This window comes from Varanus komodoensis, unplaced genomic scaffold (assembly GCF_004798865.1).
Source record: "Varanus komodoensis strain SLA01 unplaced genomic scaffold, ASM479886v1 scaffold35, whole genome shotgun sequence".
NCBI classification, from domain to species: domain Eukaryota; kingdom Metazoa; phylum Chordata; class Lepidosauria; order Squamata; family Varanidae; genus Varanus; species Varanus komodoensis.
This window is the reverse complement of record NW_025335856.1, coordinates 3,289,781-3,307,140: the sequence shown is the minus strand read 5'-3', so window position 1 is coordinate 3,307,140 and position 17,360 is coordinate 3,289,781. Positions and strand designations below refer to the sequence as shown.

Sequence of the window (17,360 nt, the reverse complement as noted above, 5' to 3'; positions counted from 1 at the left end):
TTCTTGGCCAACCTTTTCCTGCTTGGATCCAACGTATGGAAAAGCTTGGCCATGGGCAGGGGGACGGCAGGAGAGCACCAGGTGTCGTCGTGCTGCGATTCCTTCTGGGCCACCACTGCTGCTTTGCCTTCCCCTGCGAGGCTGCCGGGGTGGGCAGAGGGGCATGCCGACTTTTACCTTTACTGTTAATGAGGAAAGGACACCATGTTACTGTGCCAGCCAGAGGACGTGGGGGTGCTAAGCTGCCTCAGCCTGGCCAACGAGGCCTCCAAAGGCACCCCAGCTGCTGCCTTTCCAACTGGGGTGAGCTCACCATGCCCCTGGTGGGGCCGTGCCCCATGCCGAAGCTCCATCCCCCCCCCCCCCCGCTTCAGGTTTTATAGGGCCATCCTAGCTCCCTACCCCAGAGCATCTTCAGGAGTTTTGAAAAGGTATACCTCCTGCTTCAGCCCCAGAGGCACACAATGCGCCTGTCTTGTTCTCCTCTTCTTCCCCTTTGCTTTGGCTCCTTCCCCACTGCAGTGTCTCCAGGATGAATCATCAGCTGCTGAGCTCATCTTGCGCCTGGTTGTCTCATTTGCTGTAGAGGGCAATGGAACAAGCAGAGCTGTGAAATCGAAGGAGTTAGCTGGAGAACTGGACTGGGACTTGGAAGAGCCTGGTGTTTGGCCATGCAACTCACAGGGGGACTGCCCCATAGCTGACTTTCAGCCTGACCTACCTCACAGGGCTGTTGGGAGGATGAAATGGAAAGGGGAACCCTGGAAGTGGTGTTGAAGGAGGACACAGCAGAGAGAAATGTAATAATACATTAATGAAGAAACTCCCAGAGGTGGGAAGCTGGTGAAAATGGCTCATTAGAGTAACAGGACAAAACACTACAGAGCCTGCTTTCCCATCCAGCTCTGCTTCCCCGCACCTCACCCCCAAAAGAGGTCCCATGGTCCTTCCTTTCTGTCCTGTATCAACTGCCCTTCATGTTCATTGGCTGCCTGACACATACGCACTGTTTCTAAGGGAAAACAGCTCACTGGCAGAAAAACCTCCCAAGCCTTGACCCTGTCTCCTGCATGGAAAACACGGCAACCCCTCAATAATTTGGGCTGCCCTTTCCCAGTTCTGTTCTATCCGCTTTGCAGAAGAGAGAGCACAGAACCCTGGACAGTCTTGCAGGCGGGACTGTGCCATAGATTCATGTGATTGGCCTTCCAGCTGCTCTGCACCACAGAAGAACGGGGAGGCAGAGGTCGCTTGTGTCTGTCCTGCTCCCATGACCATCCATGGCTTGTGGGCATCGCAATGGCATCGGTGGTGAAAGGGAGCCATCCTGTTGCTTGCAGGCGCAGGTACGTGGCTGCCCACTGAGAGGCGCCCCTGCTTTATGCTGCTTTCCGCTCACATAACTCAGCGGTGCAGAAGCCCCGGCCCACGGGCCTCATCCTGGACCAGGAAGCCTGGACTTCTAATGCCACTGGACACTGCCCAGTATTTGCATTGGGAAAAGGGGGGTCATTCATGCCCCCCACCCTCTTCCCTCTCTTTGCAGAATGCAAACAGTTCCACAAACCTCTGTGTCCTGCTCTTCTCCAGCTGCCCTCCCACCATGTGTGCCTTCCTTCTGGATCAAGCTCTGCCCCCTCTCTTTTTGTAACCACTCTGCTCAGCTCCTGTGCATGGAAAGGCTGTGCAGACCTAGGCAGAAGGTGCTGCTCCTCACCTCGTCTTAGAACGTTTCATCTGATGGTTTCTGCGGAACACCAAAGACACAGAAAGAGGCCAGGCTGGGGGCACTGGGATCCTCCGGCGACCTGGGTAGGCTCCAGCCAGGCATGGTCTATGAGGGACAGAGGCCGATGGCCAGCGTGGGCCCACTGTTGACTCACAGGGAAGGAACCCCACGTGTCTTGGCTGGTCTGTGGAGGCGCCCTGCTTGTACCTGTGCCCGCATGGTTTTGCAAAGTGGCCCCTTTCACCTGAACTCTCCCCTCTGCCAGCACAGCACTAGGAGCTGAAAAGATCAGGGACTCAGGCACATGGGACAAGAACAGATAGACCTGTTCCATGGGCTAATTTTCTCATGTTCTAAAGTCTCTGTAGGGGTGTCTGCAAAGGACCCTCTTGTCAAAATGAATGTACGGACAGGGAGAAGGGGGCATTTGATTTCCGAAAAAATCCTTGGGCAGAAAGATTCAAGGGTGGGCAGCAGGAAGTAACAGGCAGGAGGACAAAGGCCGGCAAATCCAGGGGGACGAACTGCAAGTAGGATGCTCAGGAACCGGTGCCTGACGGGGTGATGGGACACGGGCCTTTCCAGGGCTTGGGGGCATCAGCCCTCGTAGGCTGGCTTCTAATGCCACGTTTGCTCTCAACAAACCTGATGTCTTTTCTCCCCTTAGATTTCTTCCACGGGTGTGCTGTGTGCCGAGGCCGAGACGCCGGCGGAAAGATGAAGTCCACTATAGGCATAGCCATTCTTGTGACAGGTAAAGCAGCGCTGTGAGAAGAAGCCTTGTGCTGCCATCTAGTGTTCCGAGAAAGCAGCTCTCCCATTTATTTATAGCATTTCTATACCACCCTATCACAAATCTGGGCAGATCGCAGCAGTTAAAACCATAAAAATGCAATGTAAGAAACGATTTAAAAGTTTAAAACTATACTGTCAAGAAGTAAAAGCCACAGTTAAACCTAGCAAGGATGTAAAAATACAGTAAAGAGTTTAGTGGAAGAAAAAGAAAGACTTAAATGACTAGAAAAAAAAAAGGAAGATATTCACGTGGTGCCCAAAAGAGCACAGTGTAGGTGCCAGGTGAGTTGGGACTCTGGAAGGAGGACTGCTGAGGATGGTCTTAGGGTCTGGACAGGTATATATGGGAAGAAACAGTGCTTCAGATTACCCACCCACAAGCAGTTTAGGACTTTGAATGTTAATACCGGCATTTGAGTCAGGCCTGAAATGAACTGGCAGCCAATGCAGATGACAAAGTATGGCATAATAGGATCACTATCTTGCTAACCTATTTTGAACCATCTAAAGGCAGGTATAAAGTTTCCCTGCTGCTAAAAACATCAGTCACTTGGCACCTGTCTGAATTGTTTCTATGCCCTTTCTAAAACCACCTTCCCTTGACCGATCTACTGGTTTCTGGCTTCAGCCAGGTGACCTGGGGCCACTGGAAGCTGTACCTGCTCATTTGCAGGAAAGACATTAAGTCAAGGGGGAGATGCTGCTGTCTGAACCCAGCCACACCAATGAACTGTGGTTTGTTAAGGACAAACAATCCACCCTTAATAAACAATAACAGCCTAAGCTCTCAGCAGAGCAGAGCTTCTCCTCAAATGAATCCAGCCCTCCAGTTGGAAGAGGTCCCTCACACTTGGGTTAAACAAACTTTAAGTCAGTTCATGAAGATCCATTGATGGATCCGTTAAACCTGCATGTGACCAATCTACATTTCCCATGACTAGCGGAAGATGATTCCTTTAGTTTCACGGCAGAAGTCCTTTGGGGGTGAAAAGCAAAATGCCTCTCCAAAGGTTGTACCAGCCATGTGTCTGCCATTTGCTTGAGCACTTAATAATGTACTATTGTACATTTATGTACTATTGTATTTCAATGTATTTTATCATGTTGTAAGCCGCCCCGAGGTTTCGGCAAGGGGCGGCATAGAAATGTTATAATAATAATAATAATAATAATAATAATAATAATAATAATAATAATAATGTTTAATACAGCTTAAAAACAAAAGGCATCACTTGCTTTCATCAGGGTACCTCTGGGTTCTGAACTTTGGTTTAGCAAAAGCACATTAACCAGTTCATTCCACAATGAGACTCGATGGATCCAACTAATGAAAGTGGATTCATCCCACCCCTGGGTCGGCACCTCTTGTTGGCCTTGCTGCTCAGCTCCACAGCTTGCCACCTCTGGCTCCCATCCTGATGAAATCCGTTGCCTTCCCCAGTGCTCCAGGTGGCCCGGTGCCAGCGAGTCAGAGACCTGACAGCTTGCTTGAGTGGGAAAAGCCTGCGCTTGGACTGTCACTACGACAGGAAGACGGACAACCCCCTTTCCTATGAATTTCGCCTGACCAAGGACCACGGGGAGGGGTCTGTTGTGGCTGGCAACTTGAAGGTACCCAGTAGCGTGTACAAGGGCCGCGCCAGTGTCAACACCACCAACAACCTTGTGTGCCTCTACCTCCATGGCTTCACCACTGCCGATGAGGGTGTCTATGTGTGCAAGCTGAAGATCACCAATGACTATGAAGGGCCTGACTCCAGGAACATCTCGGTTATCAAAGGTACGTGAGATCCTCACTTCAGGGCTGTGATTGAGCATGTGGGAAGAGCCCATGGTTGAGCTTTCCCCTCATCTGGTGCAAACAGGGCAGGGGCATGGAGGCATCTCCTGATATTTCCATATGGACTTGTGACCCAATGGGAGTCCACCTGGAGAAGATCCCTCAACATGGTGGTCCCTTCCAGAGGCCTTGCCTCTGCAAGTCCCAAGCAGTTGCATTTCCTTGGCTGACCAGCCACTGCTTTTACTGAGACGCTGTTTTAACCTTGTGCTTTCTTCTATTCTATTTTCTATAAATAAGTCAACATCTGCTGCCATTTCTCCTCACCGCCTGGGCCAGAGCACAGGGCAGATTAACATGCCAATTGCAACAGGGAAGAGGAGAGCACATCTGGGGGGAGGGGGGTCTCGTGAGGTCTGGGCTCTTGGCAGGTGCCCAGTCACACCTGCTCTTCACACACATAGCCCAGCATCAGAGGCCACCTGTCTCTGGGTGCCACCAGGTGTGGAACCCAAGCGGAAGGTGCTGTTGCACTCACGCCCTGCCCATGGCCCTCCCCTTTGGGGCATGGAGTTGGCCATTGTGGAGGCAGGATGCTGGGCCAGAGAGTCCTTCTGGTCTGATGAGCAGCTGCATGTTCTTCCCTCCCCTGTTTCTTGCAGACCGTCTGGAGAAATGTGCTGGAATCAGTCTCTTGATCCAAAATACATCCTGGCTTCTGCTCCTCCTCCTCTCATTGCCTCTCCTGCAAGCCGTGGACTTCGTGTCCCTGTAAAGAAAGAAGGAAGGAAGGAAAGAAAGACGCCAAGGAAGCAGCAATGGAGAGAGAGAAAGCGCCGACTAGCAAGTGAACCTAAATCCACCACAGGAACATGGGCCCTCTTTGGGGGGGTGGGAAAGAGGTGACCAAGAAAGACGATGATTCGACACCGAACCCAGATTGTATCGCTCAATATTATTGCTTTCTCTATATATATCTCTCTATGTAGCCTCATAGTTTGCGCTAAGTAGCCATCACACCATCACATGCAAGCAATGACATCACAGGCAAGGGGGTTGTTGTCCATAGGAGGGGATCCCCAGCACAACGTAAGGAAATCTCGTGCAAGCATGACAGTATTCCAGTGGCAACACTTTCCCATGCCAACTCAGTTTGTCTCGTTTAGCCATTTCCCTGTCCTCCCTCCCTCCCTCCCTCCCTCCCTCCCTCCCACCCACCCCTAAAATGCCAGGACCATGGAGGCTGTTTTCCAGGGTGCCAAGAATCTTATCCAGTTCCATCTTCCACATGGGTTGCTGGAACAGTCTCAAGGGAAGGAACTGAACTGCAAGATATTCAGTGTGCTTTTTTTCCCCTTTGCTCTTTTTCTTACCAAACCCCAAAAAGCCATTGGGAAAAGAGCATTGATGTGAACAGGGGGAAGTTTAGCCCTGCCTGGATAAAAGGAGTCTTTTACCAGTGAAACACGCACAAGGAGTGGATCCACAGCAGGGATGTTACACCTTGGACCAGCCACTGAAATCTGGCCTTTATGGGGTTCCCGTCCAGCCTCCAAGGTTCCCCATTTGGCCGTGCCACTGATGGTGTGGAAACCTGCTAGCTCATGCTTTTCCCCCTTCTTAAAAGGTTGGAAGACTTAGCTACTGGCAGGAAGAGTTCTGAACTGAAAAACGCAGCTATTTTTGCTTGTCAGCCCTGTCCCCTCTTGCCTTTAGTCCTGACCACAACTGGAGTGCAGCCCTAGGAGTCTCTTCAAAACTGAATTCAGCCCAGAGAGGTTGAACACCCCTGGCCTATATCTCTGCTAGTCAGTCAATGCATTGCCCTGCTTGGTGGGTTTACACATTTGGTAAAATCCACTGTGGTCGTGAGCATGCGTGGGTTTGAGAATTCTTTTTCAATCCGGAGCCTTGCCAACGGAAATCATGTTGGCTTGCAGGTTCAGGGGAGGGATGATAGAAAGACTTTTGCATGCAGAAAGAAGCCACCAAGCTCAGCCTGGGATACCTGAATATACCCTCTTGGTACCCTTTGTACAAGCACCAGCACAGGGGGGAGAAACCGCACAAAAAAGAACTCTTTCAAATCCTACTTGTGGGCTTTCTACAAAACCTTGGCTTGCCCTGCCTATGAATTAAGATATTTCTGATAGAGATAGGATGAGTCTTGAAGAGGAAGTGCAGGGAGGCAGATCTAGGCTTTTCTTCTAGTCTGTTTATGGAACCCCAGCTCTGTTGAGTTGGCTGGGATCGGAATAAGAGAAGGGGGAAGCCCACTCCTGGATCTCATCAGCAATAAATGCACAAACAGTCATATTTTGGGGGAAAAGTTGCTGAGCCATTCAGCAACTTCTCAGTACTGAGCCGTTCTCCCTCCAGTGTCTTCTGGGTGATCTAATTCAATCCAGGGGTGGCCTGTTTTTCAGTGTGCCTGTAAAAGAGTGAGCATTTTAATTGCCTGAATTAAAAGCTGGTGCATCTCCCAGCATCACAGAATAAACTCACTGCATCCTGTGTGCATAGGGCAGGGGGTCAGCTTTTTCTCTTTCCTTAGCCCCCAGACAGAGACAAAGGTGTCTTCTCATGCAGCCAGTTGTGGGTGAAAGGGACGACTCAAGCAGGCTGGGAAGCTTCATTTTAAGCTCTTCTTCCTCTTCCTTTTCCTCTTCTTTTGTCTCTTTCATTTTCTGTTACAAAAGTCTACTGTAAGGCTTCAAGTACTGTGTCAGCTCAGCCAGCTATTGCTGAAGTCATTTATTTATTTTAATTTTTATTATTAAACTTATATTCCACTGTACTAGTCCAAGGACTCTAAGCAGAATTTAAGTATCGCTTGCCAAGGAAACCTGTGTTCCAAGTTCTCTGCTAAGCTGCAGAAGCAAGAAGGGACCCTGTTGTGACTCAGTCCATTTAGAGAAAATGTTTAGCTTTTTCTGATATTCATGGAGATATAAGAAAAGGAAGCTGCGGGGCTCCTGGGCAGGCAGTATTCTGGCACAGCATGTGCTCCCAGGATTCTGGTCAAACAATGCCAAGGTGCTGGGGGGGCTTGGGAAGCAACTGTGCACATGGCAGGCTTTCTCCCGTCAGGGAGTTTACATTTAGCAGACTGAATTCATTGGAAAGTATTAGATAAATGCAATTGGTAGAATGCATGTTTTGTATGCAGAGGTTTCCAGCTCAGGCAAAGTGAGGGAGGAATCCTGCCTGGAAGCCTCAGAGAATGTGATGCAGGAAATGTCAGTGAAGCCTGCAGAAGACTGCGATTTTCCTGGGGAGCAGTTAGTGAGGAGGGCCCGGTGGTGGTGCAGAAAAGCTAATTCTGCAGATTAATCCCATGGTCAGCTGGCATGTCAAAGCACAAGTTAGGGGGATAAGGAAAAGTTCTGGGGGACCTCTGGAACCTCTCAGGTATTGCTCACCTATTTGTGTCCATAACTTATGCAGCCAGACTTGATTTCACTGCAGCTTTCCCAGCAGAGAACTTGGAAATTGCAGGGGGGGGGGGGGGGGGGGGGGGGGGGGGGCAGGCAGAGGTAAAGACCACTCTTTGCCATAGTCTTGTTTTGTGAACATTTGTAGAATGTTTTTCACAGCTTACAGTCAAAGAAAATTCAGTTATTAACCGAAAACAACCACATATGTCAGCACAAAATAAATCTTTAACTTGTTGAAAATTTCCCCTAAATTGTGTCTTTTTTGGGTTGATTTGGAAGAGCTTTGCCCAGCCAGCTACCCTCCAGCTGCATTGCATCATGCCAGCCAGATGGCCATCCTGGTCTTGCATTTTTGCCATAAAAACGTAAGAGGATCAGCCCAGGGTCCACTGATTGGGACGTGTTGGAAGCCCTAAGGCTTTCCCGGGTTGAAACACGCGTGGAACACCTTCCGCACGTTCTCCGGTTTGCTGCTGGCGCCTTAAAAGAACAGAACGCTGTTGCTTAACTGTTTTCTCGGACTCGCTCCTGGGTTCCACGGGCGGCCAGGTTCTAACAGCTGCAAGAGGCGAGCCGTGCGCCCTCCGCCACGTCTCCGTTCCAGGCTCCCTGGACCGTTCAGCGTCCACAAGCGGAACTCAGCCTTCCGGGCAAGCTACCCAGCCCATCAAAGCCTTTACCTGCCCCCTCTGAAGGCATTAGGACTGTGGTATCGCCGTCCGTATACCGCCGATGCCAAACGACCTCTCGCTCAACAGAGTCCGTCTCCTGGCGCAGCCAGGACAGGCGGCGGCGACTCTCATCTCCACAGCTCTGGGAAGCATCCGCGGTTCCGGCAGGAGAAGCTACCCCGCCCCGTGCGGCTCTCCGTTTCTCCGCGTCCGGGCAGCAAGCCTTCCCAGCCGCGCGGTTCGCCTCGCCTCGTAGGCTGGGCGGGCCGCGCCGGCCTCCGCCTCTTGCCGTCCCCCCGTGCGCTCCGGCCGTTCTCGCCGGGGCGGGCGCTGCGCGTCAGCTGCGCCCGGATTGTGACATCAGGCCCGACGGCGGCCAGGACGGCTCCATGGAGCCAGGCGGGTTCGGCTCGTCCCCTCTGGAGAGAGCCAGGTGAGTGCGGGGCGCGCCTCCATCCCCACTCCTAACTGCGGGGGGGCGGCGCCCCTCTTCCCTCCTCCGCAGGCTACACCGCCCTCCAGGTAGAAGGCGCGGAGGGAGCGCTCTCTGCTGCCCGCGGCTGGACGCGTGTCTGCGGCGTGGAGAAAAGCTGGCCCATCCATCCATCATCCACCCTCTCTTTCTCTGTTACACACACACCCACACCTCCCCAGTGACCGCCTCCCGCGCGCGCACACACGCACCCGGTGGAGAACTGTCCGAGGTTGCACACTTGCGAGTTGAACACAACGAGAGGCGAAGGTAAACACCGTCACCAAGTGTGGAGAAGTGGCTAAAGTCTCGAAGGTTCTGTTTTCACACAGAAGAGGCTGTTTCCAAGCCCAGCGAGGCAGTGTATCCACTCCAAGTTTCATGCTGGACTTTTAGGATGCGGTCCACACTGTCAACCCTGTTTTGGGATCCAGCCCAGCACCATGGATAGCTCTGTTAAAATTAGGCCTAACCCTGGACTGGGCACACTGCTCAAGGGCTACTGGAACCAATCTGCCTCTGACACATTTTCCTATTGCTAATATTCCATTTCTTGAAAAAGGAAAGGTCTTGAGACTCTGACCTCAGGGGAAGACCTCTGCTACCAAGCAAGTCTGCTGGGGGACAGATTGCAAGCTGCAGGGAGACCTGCGCGGAGAGACCGCTCCTCTCCTTTTCACTGCTCTTAAAGAAGAGGCATGGCCAAAGAGGGTAGGGCATGTTGCCAGGCAGAGCACAAGAGGAAGGGGGCATCTCCACCACGGGGTCAGTCCTCCCCCCAGTTCCTTCTTCATCTACACACACATGCAAACACACAGGGAAATCACTGTAGTGTCAATCGTGAAGAATATCTCAATGAGCACTGAACTGTTATTTCTGGGTGGAGAGAGCAGAACTCAGCTCCATTTTGCCCACAGCTGTTCCCTGCGCCCTACAGCCACATGGGGATCTGAATACAGGCTGTTCTAAGGCGATCTGGGGGTTGTCTAACCCTCATGTAACCACAACGCCTGGATTCCCACAACCAGAAAACCACAGTCTGCCTGTTTTGCATATTCCAATGGAAGCCCAGTTGATGGTGGCTAATGAACCCCCACTGGCTCATTGTCGGCTGGGAACCAGAGACTTGGCTGTGCTGGTAATGAGAAGCTGGAGTGTTGTTAGCCCAGAAAAGACGATCTGGGCTTGGATGAATCCTCCCCTGTTATTGCAGGCTGAGTAATGGCTGAGAACATGCCCTGCAGCAGACAGCAAGCATGGCAATTGAGCTCCTTCCAGGCCTCAACACCGCATGGTGCAACTCTGTGTTATGTTGCTATGAGCCTGTTTGTCAGTGATCTCTAAGAGGCTTTCCCAGCATCCACGGGAACCCCGGCGTTCCTCCTGGAAAGGTTCCAAAGCAGCTAAAACTTTCTTGTTTTCTCTTTCACTTCTTCAAAGAGAAAAGTTTGGCCTCTCCTTTTCATGTCCCAGTGTCTCCCAGCTCCGATTAAATGCCGGATTGGCTTGACATTTGGGGAGTTGTTCTAGATTTCTGCTTTACCTTCACCTCTGAAAGATCAGGGTGGCTGACACTGCCTTCCCCCAAACTGCTCCACGTCAGAGGTGCTACGCCACCACTCTCATCATCCCCAGGCAGCACAGTTACTGGGATGACGGGTTGTGTAGTTCAACGCATTTGGAGAGCTCCTGGCTGGGAAAGGTTGCCTTTTTCCATTTGTCATCACAGCAGTGTGGTGAGTTAGACCAGCTTTTAATGTTCCCATTTTGCAGATGGCAAAGTGAGAGATATTATCTGTGGCACAGGGCCATGGGAATCAATCAAGGTGCAGCCTACATTTCACATCTCCTCATTCTCTCTGTGCGAGCACGGCATTTAGTATAATAATCACAACAATAGCAAGCATCATCATTTCTTAGCTGCCTTTAAAAGAAACACACGAGACTGAACGGAGGATGAAAGAGCCGCTCTCAAACGGGTTACTGGGTGCATTGCTCAGTACCCTTGGCAACCCTATTTAATTTCTTTTTCTGACCCTTCAGGTCCTAGAGCTTAGCTTAACTTCCAACCCAATGGAACAGACCTTGCAGGGACATTCCCTTAGCTCCTATTCCCCTGGCCTCCCCCTTTCAATCACCCCCTTTTGCTCCCAGCCTGGGGCACCTCCAGTTTCTCCTGCTGCCACCCTCCCACCCATTTCCTAGCAGTGGGATGCCCACGGAGACCCGCCAGGAGTTGCCCCTTTAAGCCTCCCCCCTGCTGGAATGTGAGTGCTTCAGCCGTCCTGTGAGGTCAGATAAGACTCTATATTTATCCAGCTGGTAACCGGAGCTGTGAATTACAGCACCAACAGCACCGGGCTCCTTCCAGCCTTCGGGCGCATTCTCCACGGGGAGGTTGCGCTGCCGTCCGTCTTTCTGCACCGGCCACTCAGCTCTCCCCGTCCAGATCAACACTTCTCTGTCTCACAGACAGGTGAGTACCTTCGGGTTCTTTATCCTTGCTTTCTTTCTCCCCCCTTTCCCCCTCCCTGCTTCTGCTCTAGAAAAAGCAACTTGCTGAAGCTGAACTGAAGTCTCTCCACGCAACCTGAGTGCCAGTCCTTATGTCTCTGATCTTGCAGCCTGTCCTTCCATGCACAGGTGGGTGCAAGCCGGAGGGAGGCATGTGTGGCTGCTGAAAGCGGCCAGGGGGCTTATTCTTGGCCTGAGAGTCGGCCCGGCGACAAGTTGGGAGGGCTAGGCATTGATTTCTCCAAATGATGCTTGCAAAGCCTTTTGCTTGCCGGCACATCCCTTACTTGCTGCAAAGATGTGGCAAAGTGGGGGAAAGGCTGTGTCTGAACTTTGTTTGGGAGCGGCGTGGGCAGTTGTGCGAATCGGCAAGGTTTATGGTGTTGCCGAAGGCTTCAGCGGGCCCAGTGGAGTGGCAGCCAATTAGTTGGTGCATCCAGAGCTGCCTTCCCCAAGAGAGCACCAGACCGGGAAGGTCTGCCTGAGAACAACTTTCCTCACTCAGAGATCCTCCAGCTGTTGTTTTATTGAAGTACAGGATTCCAGGGGGTCCCATATGCCACCAGCCCTCTACCCTCAATCACACCAATCACATCATCCTTTCCCTTCCCCTGTCCTTGAGTTCGTGTCCTCCTATCGAGTCGCATTTTCATTTTTTAAGATCCCCAGAGCCCACATTGGTAGGGTGCTGGTGTGGAGCTGTTGTTCAGGGAAGCAGGAGCTGCTGCTGCGGCAGCAGCAAAGCCAGGCAGGGGCCCGTTGCCCTGTGGCCTGCCCTGAGAAGGCATCGGTGGCCCTGGGCCAGCACTGTGGGCAGGGGCAGGCATTTCCAAATGACGTCAATGGCGAGGCTCATTCCTTCCATGCGCTGGAGTTTGCATAAGCCCAGCCGACTCATGGAGTCCATCTGGAATGGCTTGAGAGCATACTGCGGGGGGGGGGGGACCTTCTGGAATGGGTCAGACTGAGTGCCCTGAGGAAGCCCCCCGGGAGCAGGACAGCCAATGTGGCGCGGTGCTTACGGTGTTAGACTGGAGACCTGGAAGAGGCAGGCTCTAGTCCTCACTCAGCCATGAAGCTCAGGGAGTGAGTTTGGGCCGGTCACTCTCTCAGCCAAACTTCCCTCACCAGGCTGCTGTTATGAGGATAAGATGGAGCTATCCGAGCTCCCTTGAGTTCCTCACAATAGAGCAGTGTTGGATATAAATCCTATGGGATAATAATAATAATGAATGTGTCGCATGGCTGGATGGATGGATGGTAGGCATGTTGTGAGTGGAGCCGGCTGGAGCTGGGGGTCAGACTAGATGGCCCAGGAGGCCCCTTCTGAATCACTGTTTCTATGGATGGCCAATAGGAGTTGCTCTTTGTGGGAGGTTAGGAAGAGGCTCACCCATGGCACATGTGTAGTTTGTGTCTTGCATTTTTATCAGCATTTCTTTGGCTAAAGAACCCATTTTGTTCCAAAAGCAGTAGGAAGGTGGCCAGGGACCAGATAATCGCAGGGACGGGTTTTCACTGTGGGTTGCTCTATGTGTCCTCCGTCAAGCCCATTAAAAGGAGTTGTCCCTATGAGAAATGTTCTGCCTTCTAGCTCACCACCCCAGCTGGGCTCCCATGACAGTATCTTTTAAACTCTCCAGTCCAAGCCCTTTGCGGGAAAGATGGCCCAGTCCTGAAGCAGCCACCTCCCCTCCCCCTGGTTTTGATTGTCTCTCATGGTCAGAGAACTCAGTGGTACTTTGCTCTGAATGGACATGCATAGGCTTGTACTATTGGGCTGACGTCTCAGATGCATTTCCTGGAATGAAAGTCCCTGGAAACGGGGTGAGATTTCTCACTAAATAAGGGTGGGTGTGTTCTGTTACTATGCCAAACTGTTGAAGCTTTCTGGGAAAAGGGGGGCTGCTTTTCAAATTGCAGAACCGCCCATGGCAAATGGTCCAAGGAAGCGGTCCTGGGAGTGCCCTGCGCCCACAGTGGCTGCTGGACCCTCCCTGGTCAGTCTGGAGTCACTAGAACTGCATCCTGATTATTCCATTTTGTTTCTAACATGTGCACCTCGCTTTCTCCCAGATAGCATTCAAAGCTGCTTCATAGCCCTTCAAACTACTGAGGTTTAGGCGCCTGATGAAAACATTTCTCTTTCGACACACCTGTGGCATTGCTTAAACAATCAATAGCAATACCACTGGTTTTAATGGTAATCTTGTTTATTAATTTTATTAATTTATGGTTTGTCTGATTGTAAATATTAAGTTTTATTTTGTTCCTTTAGTGTAATATTTACCTGTATTATTTTATTAATGTTATTATTGACATTTTTATTGCAATGGCCACCCAGAGAGCATGAGGCCAGTGGGCAGCTTTTATACCAATTTAATAAAATAAATATATGAATAAACTCTTCTGGATGGTCCTGCGCAGGATAAATGTTGCAGGTGCCCATATATAGACTAGGGCAATCAAGTCCTTTTTGCATCTGTGCCAAGGAGGTATCTTCTCTAGAAATGTGGCACCTTCACCAAAAGGTCCAAAGAACATAATTGGGACAAGCACGGTCCTTTATGAAATGTCATCAAAACAAAACAATAATGCACAGGTCAGGGAACTGCAAGTTAGCTCTTTCCTACACCCATCCCATTTTTCCGAATGTCACACATGAGGACCGTGGGAAGAGACGGAGCTCCCCCGCACCACCGTCCTGCGCCGCTGCCTCCATCCAGTTTGGCTCCGCACAGCGGTTTTTTACCTAAAAACAGAAATGTTGGGCAATCTCAGCACAGATCTCCCTGCTTTCATGCCGTTTGACTCTAACCACCTTTTTAAAATAACAGGTGAGAATCTTGTAAAGGCTGTTGCAAAACCACCAAAAAGATGTTGAGGCAAACACAGCTTTCCAAGCTGTTATGCCAAGTGAACTCTCCCTCTCTCTCTCTCTCTCTCTCTCTCTCTCTCATTACAAAGCACTGAAAACATCTTGATTTTTTAAAAAATGCCTTCTCTACAGCCTCTGTGCCCTCTTTGTATGTTGACAGCTTTGCTGGAACAGCTAATTACAGGGGTGGCTGACTGGGTTTGCTCCCTCTTCAGTCAGCCAGACAACAGAGCTCACCCACAGCAGAAGTTCAAGAGCCATCAAGTAACTGACAGTGGCCGATGGGGTGCCCATGACTAGCTCGATTCCAGCCAGTGCTCCTTCAAGGAGCTAAAGAACCTGCCTATGAAGTTCTCCAAAGTTACTAGCCACGAATATCTGTGAGGACAGTTTCTGTTTCCTTCGATGCTTATACAGCCTTCTATTTGTCACATCCATGACATAAACTCCACAGAGGAAGACTATCTTGTCCATGGCTCTTCATCACAAGGGTTGGATGGAAACTGCGTGTTGGGAGATGGCCTGTTCCAGAAGATCCTGTTGCCTTCGTGCTCTGCTTGGCCAGCTTCTGGCCTTTTGATCTGACCCAGTGCAGTTTTTCTTATGTAAGCAGCTGGTCAGCCAAAGTGGGAAGCAAGATGCCCAAGTAGCTCCACCTTTGGCATGATGCAGATCTTCAGACGTTCTTGTGAAATAAAATAAGCAAAGAACCTCTCAGATAACTTCTTCCCTGCCTTATTGTAGTTCACAGGCAGGAATGAAATTATTCCCAGTCCCCTCCTTTTAGAAAGAAATTAAACCACACTCGGCCCTCAGCTGAGATACGCATGCTCTTCCCTTCAAGAGTGGCAAGGGGGACAGCTTTGCCCAGTTTGCATACAGAAGATCGTGGGATCCAGCGCAGGGCCAGAAACCACGGACACAAAGGCCTGGAGAGCTGCAGTGTTGACAGGCCTGGACGTTGTGGACCAGTGGCCTCACCCGGTGCAATGCAGCTTGGTCTGTTCCCATGCTTAACCTGCGTTTCAGGGCACACTGCCCCCATGAGGCAGATTGCAGTATTGCAAAAACATGGGCATGCAGCTGAAGAATACACTGCATGTTTAAGCATCCACTGTGGGCGGGAATCATTGGGTCTTCAGCATCTAAATTTCAGCCAGGCGGATCAGGGATTTCCAAAGGTATGGAGCCACCAAGGAGAAATCCTGCCCCTAGCACCCGCCCGTGCTGCTGGACAAGGTGGATTGTGCTACTCCGCCCAATGCACAGTTAAGGTTGCCCAGCCGTGCCTGAGGGTGCTTGGCACAGTGTCTTTGGGCACCCTTGTGCCCCAGGACACATTTCACAGCAGCTGCCAATGTCTCCTGCCTTTCTCTCTCATTTATAATTAGCACATTTTGCAATGAAATGTAGCTGCTGCAAAATGAAGGCTCAGGGAGATGTTCAAGGTGTTGCTTAGCCCGGCCATCATCTTTTCCCTGGGAGCAAGTCTTCTTAAATCCCATGGGAATTCCTCCCGCGTGTGCATGCAGAGGACTGCTCTGAACGCAACTCGAGCATTACGACGCTTCCTGTATTGTTGCTTTGCAACAAGCCCACCACGCTGGACCTCACTACCAAATGTCTGGCCATGAGCTTATTACGGGAAGCCAGACTACTAATCGTTTGCAAGCTATGCTGGCCCAAGACAATTTCTGTCTGAGGCAGGAGGACGGACCCTTTCCTGCCTTCCCCTGTATGAGCCTACCCTTAAGATCTTCTGAAGAGGTCTTCCTTTCAAAACCATCTCCTCAAAACTCCTTTGGCGGCCACGTGCAGCAGGGCCTTTCTTGTGGTTGCCCCCGGGCTGGGTTTGCACTCTTCTCTGCTGTCCCTCTGACGCCAGGCAAAGACAGCCTGTTGCAAGGCAGCATTTGGCCTGGAAGCGGGACTGTGGACCGGATGCAATTTTTATTCTGTAAGTGCCATATGTAATGTAGTTGAATGAGTTTCCTCTTTTGAAGGGTTGCTGTAAGCTGCCCTGAGTCCTGTCTGGGGGGCAGAAAGGCATGGTGTAGTGGCGCCGCTTTCTCAGGAGGCAGCCAGGTTGGCGGTGGAAGCTTCACCCAAGACTGGATGCGAGAGAGCATCCCCCACAGGCAGCAGACTGGTTCAGGGCCCAGCCAGGCGCTTCAGGAGGAAAAGCTGGGAGGCAGCAAATGCTGTCCACAAACTTTTGCCTCCCGAAGCAGTCGCTTCACTTTGCTTGACGGTGGGGCTGGCCCTGGATGCAAGCCAGGCTCCCCAAATATGGGTCTTCCTGCTTGCAGGCCCCCGTGGGAGAACCCACCAAAGGACGGTGTGGGGACTAGGCCTCAGATGGAGGGGGCATGGGTCAAACCTCTCTTTCACGAGATGGGAAAGGCTGCTTTGCAGGGCACCCTCCAAAAGGGGGCAGACACGGCCCATGCGCCATTCCTCCTTTGCATATCCAGGTGTGTTTTTCTGCATGCAGCCCTGTTTTCTTGCATTCCAAGCATCTTCGCAAGCCACATTGGAAGGAGGGTAGGGTGTGGTGGGGGAGACTGAGTTGTCGTTGTCCACAGTGCTTGTTTTTGTGTCGGTCGCCACGCCAGAGGTGAATTGTCTCCAGGCACTCGGGGCATGTCGGAATTAGCCAGGGGGCTCCCTGGAAAGTGTGACCGTTTTGGGGTGTAGCTGGAGGAAAAGCATGCTGCAAAACCCGTCTGTGCATGTCTTTTCCCGCTCTGCTGAGGGCTTGGCCCAGGCATAGGATGATGGGATCCCTCCTGTGGTAGAAGAGACGGCTGCATGGTCCACTCACACATGCAGAGGGTGCCACTGAGGAGGAGAGAGGAAAACAGCTGTTCCGATGCACAAGTGTTCGGAAATGCGGCTCTTGGGAAGGGCTGGGCAGAAGCATTGCTGGGACGCTTCGGTGCCGTTGCACCTCAGCCCTCGTGCTCTCTCACTGCAGAATGATTTTGGCTCGTTGCAGGGCATGGGAATTTTCCCACAACTGGTCCACGATCTCTTCCCAGCCCTTCCCTTTCTCCTTAACCAGCCACATGCCTGCAACTGGCT

The 17,360-nt window shown here is 51.5% G+C and overlaps 2 protein-coding genes across 4 annotated transcripts in view; both read left to right on the top strand.

The window, feature by feature from the left end:
* Positions 1 to 204: 204 nt before the first annotated feature.
* On the top strand, positions 205 to 5,133 carry THY1 (Thy-1 cell surface antigen). Its single transcript, XM_044439484.1, has 5 exons — positions 205 to 303; positions 523 to 661; positions 2,397 to 2,483; positions 3,966 to 4,304; positions 4,967 to 5,133. Exons 1-5 carry the CDS (start codon positions 205 to 207, stop codon positions 5,077 to 5,079), a joined length of 777 nt encoding a protein of 258 aa, XP_044295419.1. The 3' UTR covers positions 5,080 to 5,133.
* Positions 5,134 to 8,779: 3,646 nt separating this feature from the next.
* USP2 (ubiquitin specific peptidase 2) overlaps positions 8,780 to 17,360 on the top strand; it is a 50,797-nt gene continuing 42,216 nt past the window's right edge. Inside the window, exons 1-2 of one of the 3 annotated variants that reach the window (XM_044439553.1) lie at positions 8,780 to 8,845; positions 11,431 to 11,527. The gene's annotated coding sequence lies outside the window, so the exon portion shown is untranslated. Of the gene's footprint in view, positions 8,846 to 11,218; positions 11,528 to 17,360 lie in introns of those variants that run through there. The other 2 variants (XM_044439551.1, XM_044439552.1) reach the window with 2 other exon arrangements.

Coding starts and splice junctions, on each gene's coding strand:
- THY1 (XM_044439484.1), top strand. CDS start 205: ATGTTACTGTGCCAGCCAGAGGACGTGGGGGTGCTAAGCTGCCTCAGC. Junction 304..522: donor CTGCTGCCTTTCCAACTGGG/GTGAGCTCACCA, acceptor TCCCCACTGCAG/TGTCTCCAGGATGAATCATC. Junction 662..2,396: donor CTGGGACTTGGAAGAGCCTG/GTGTTTGGCCAT, acceptor TTCTCCCCTTAG/ATTTCTTCCACGGGTGTGCT.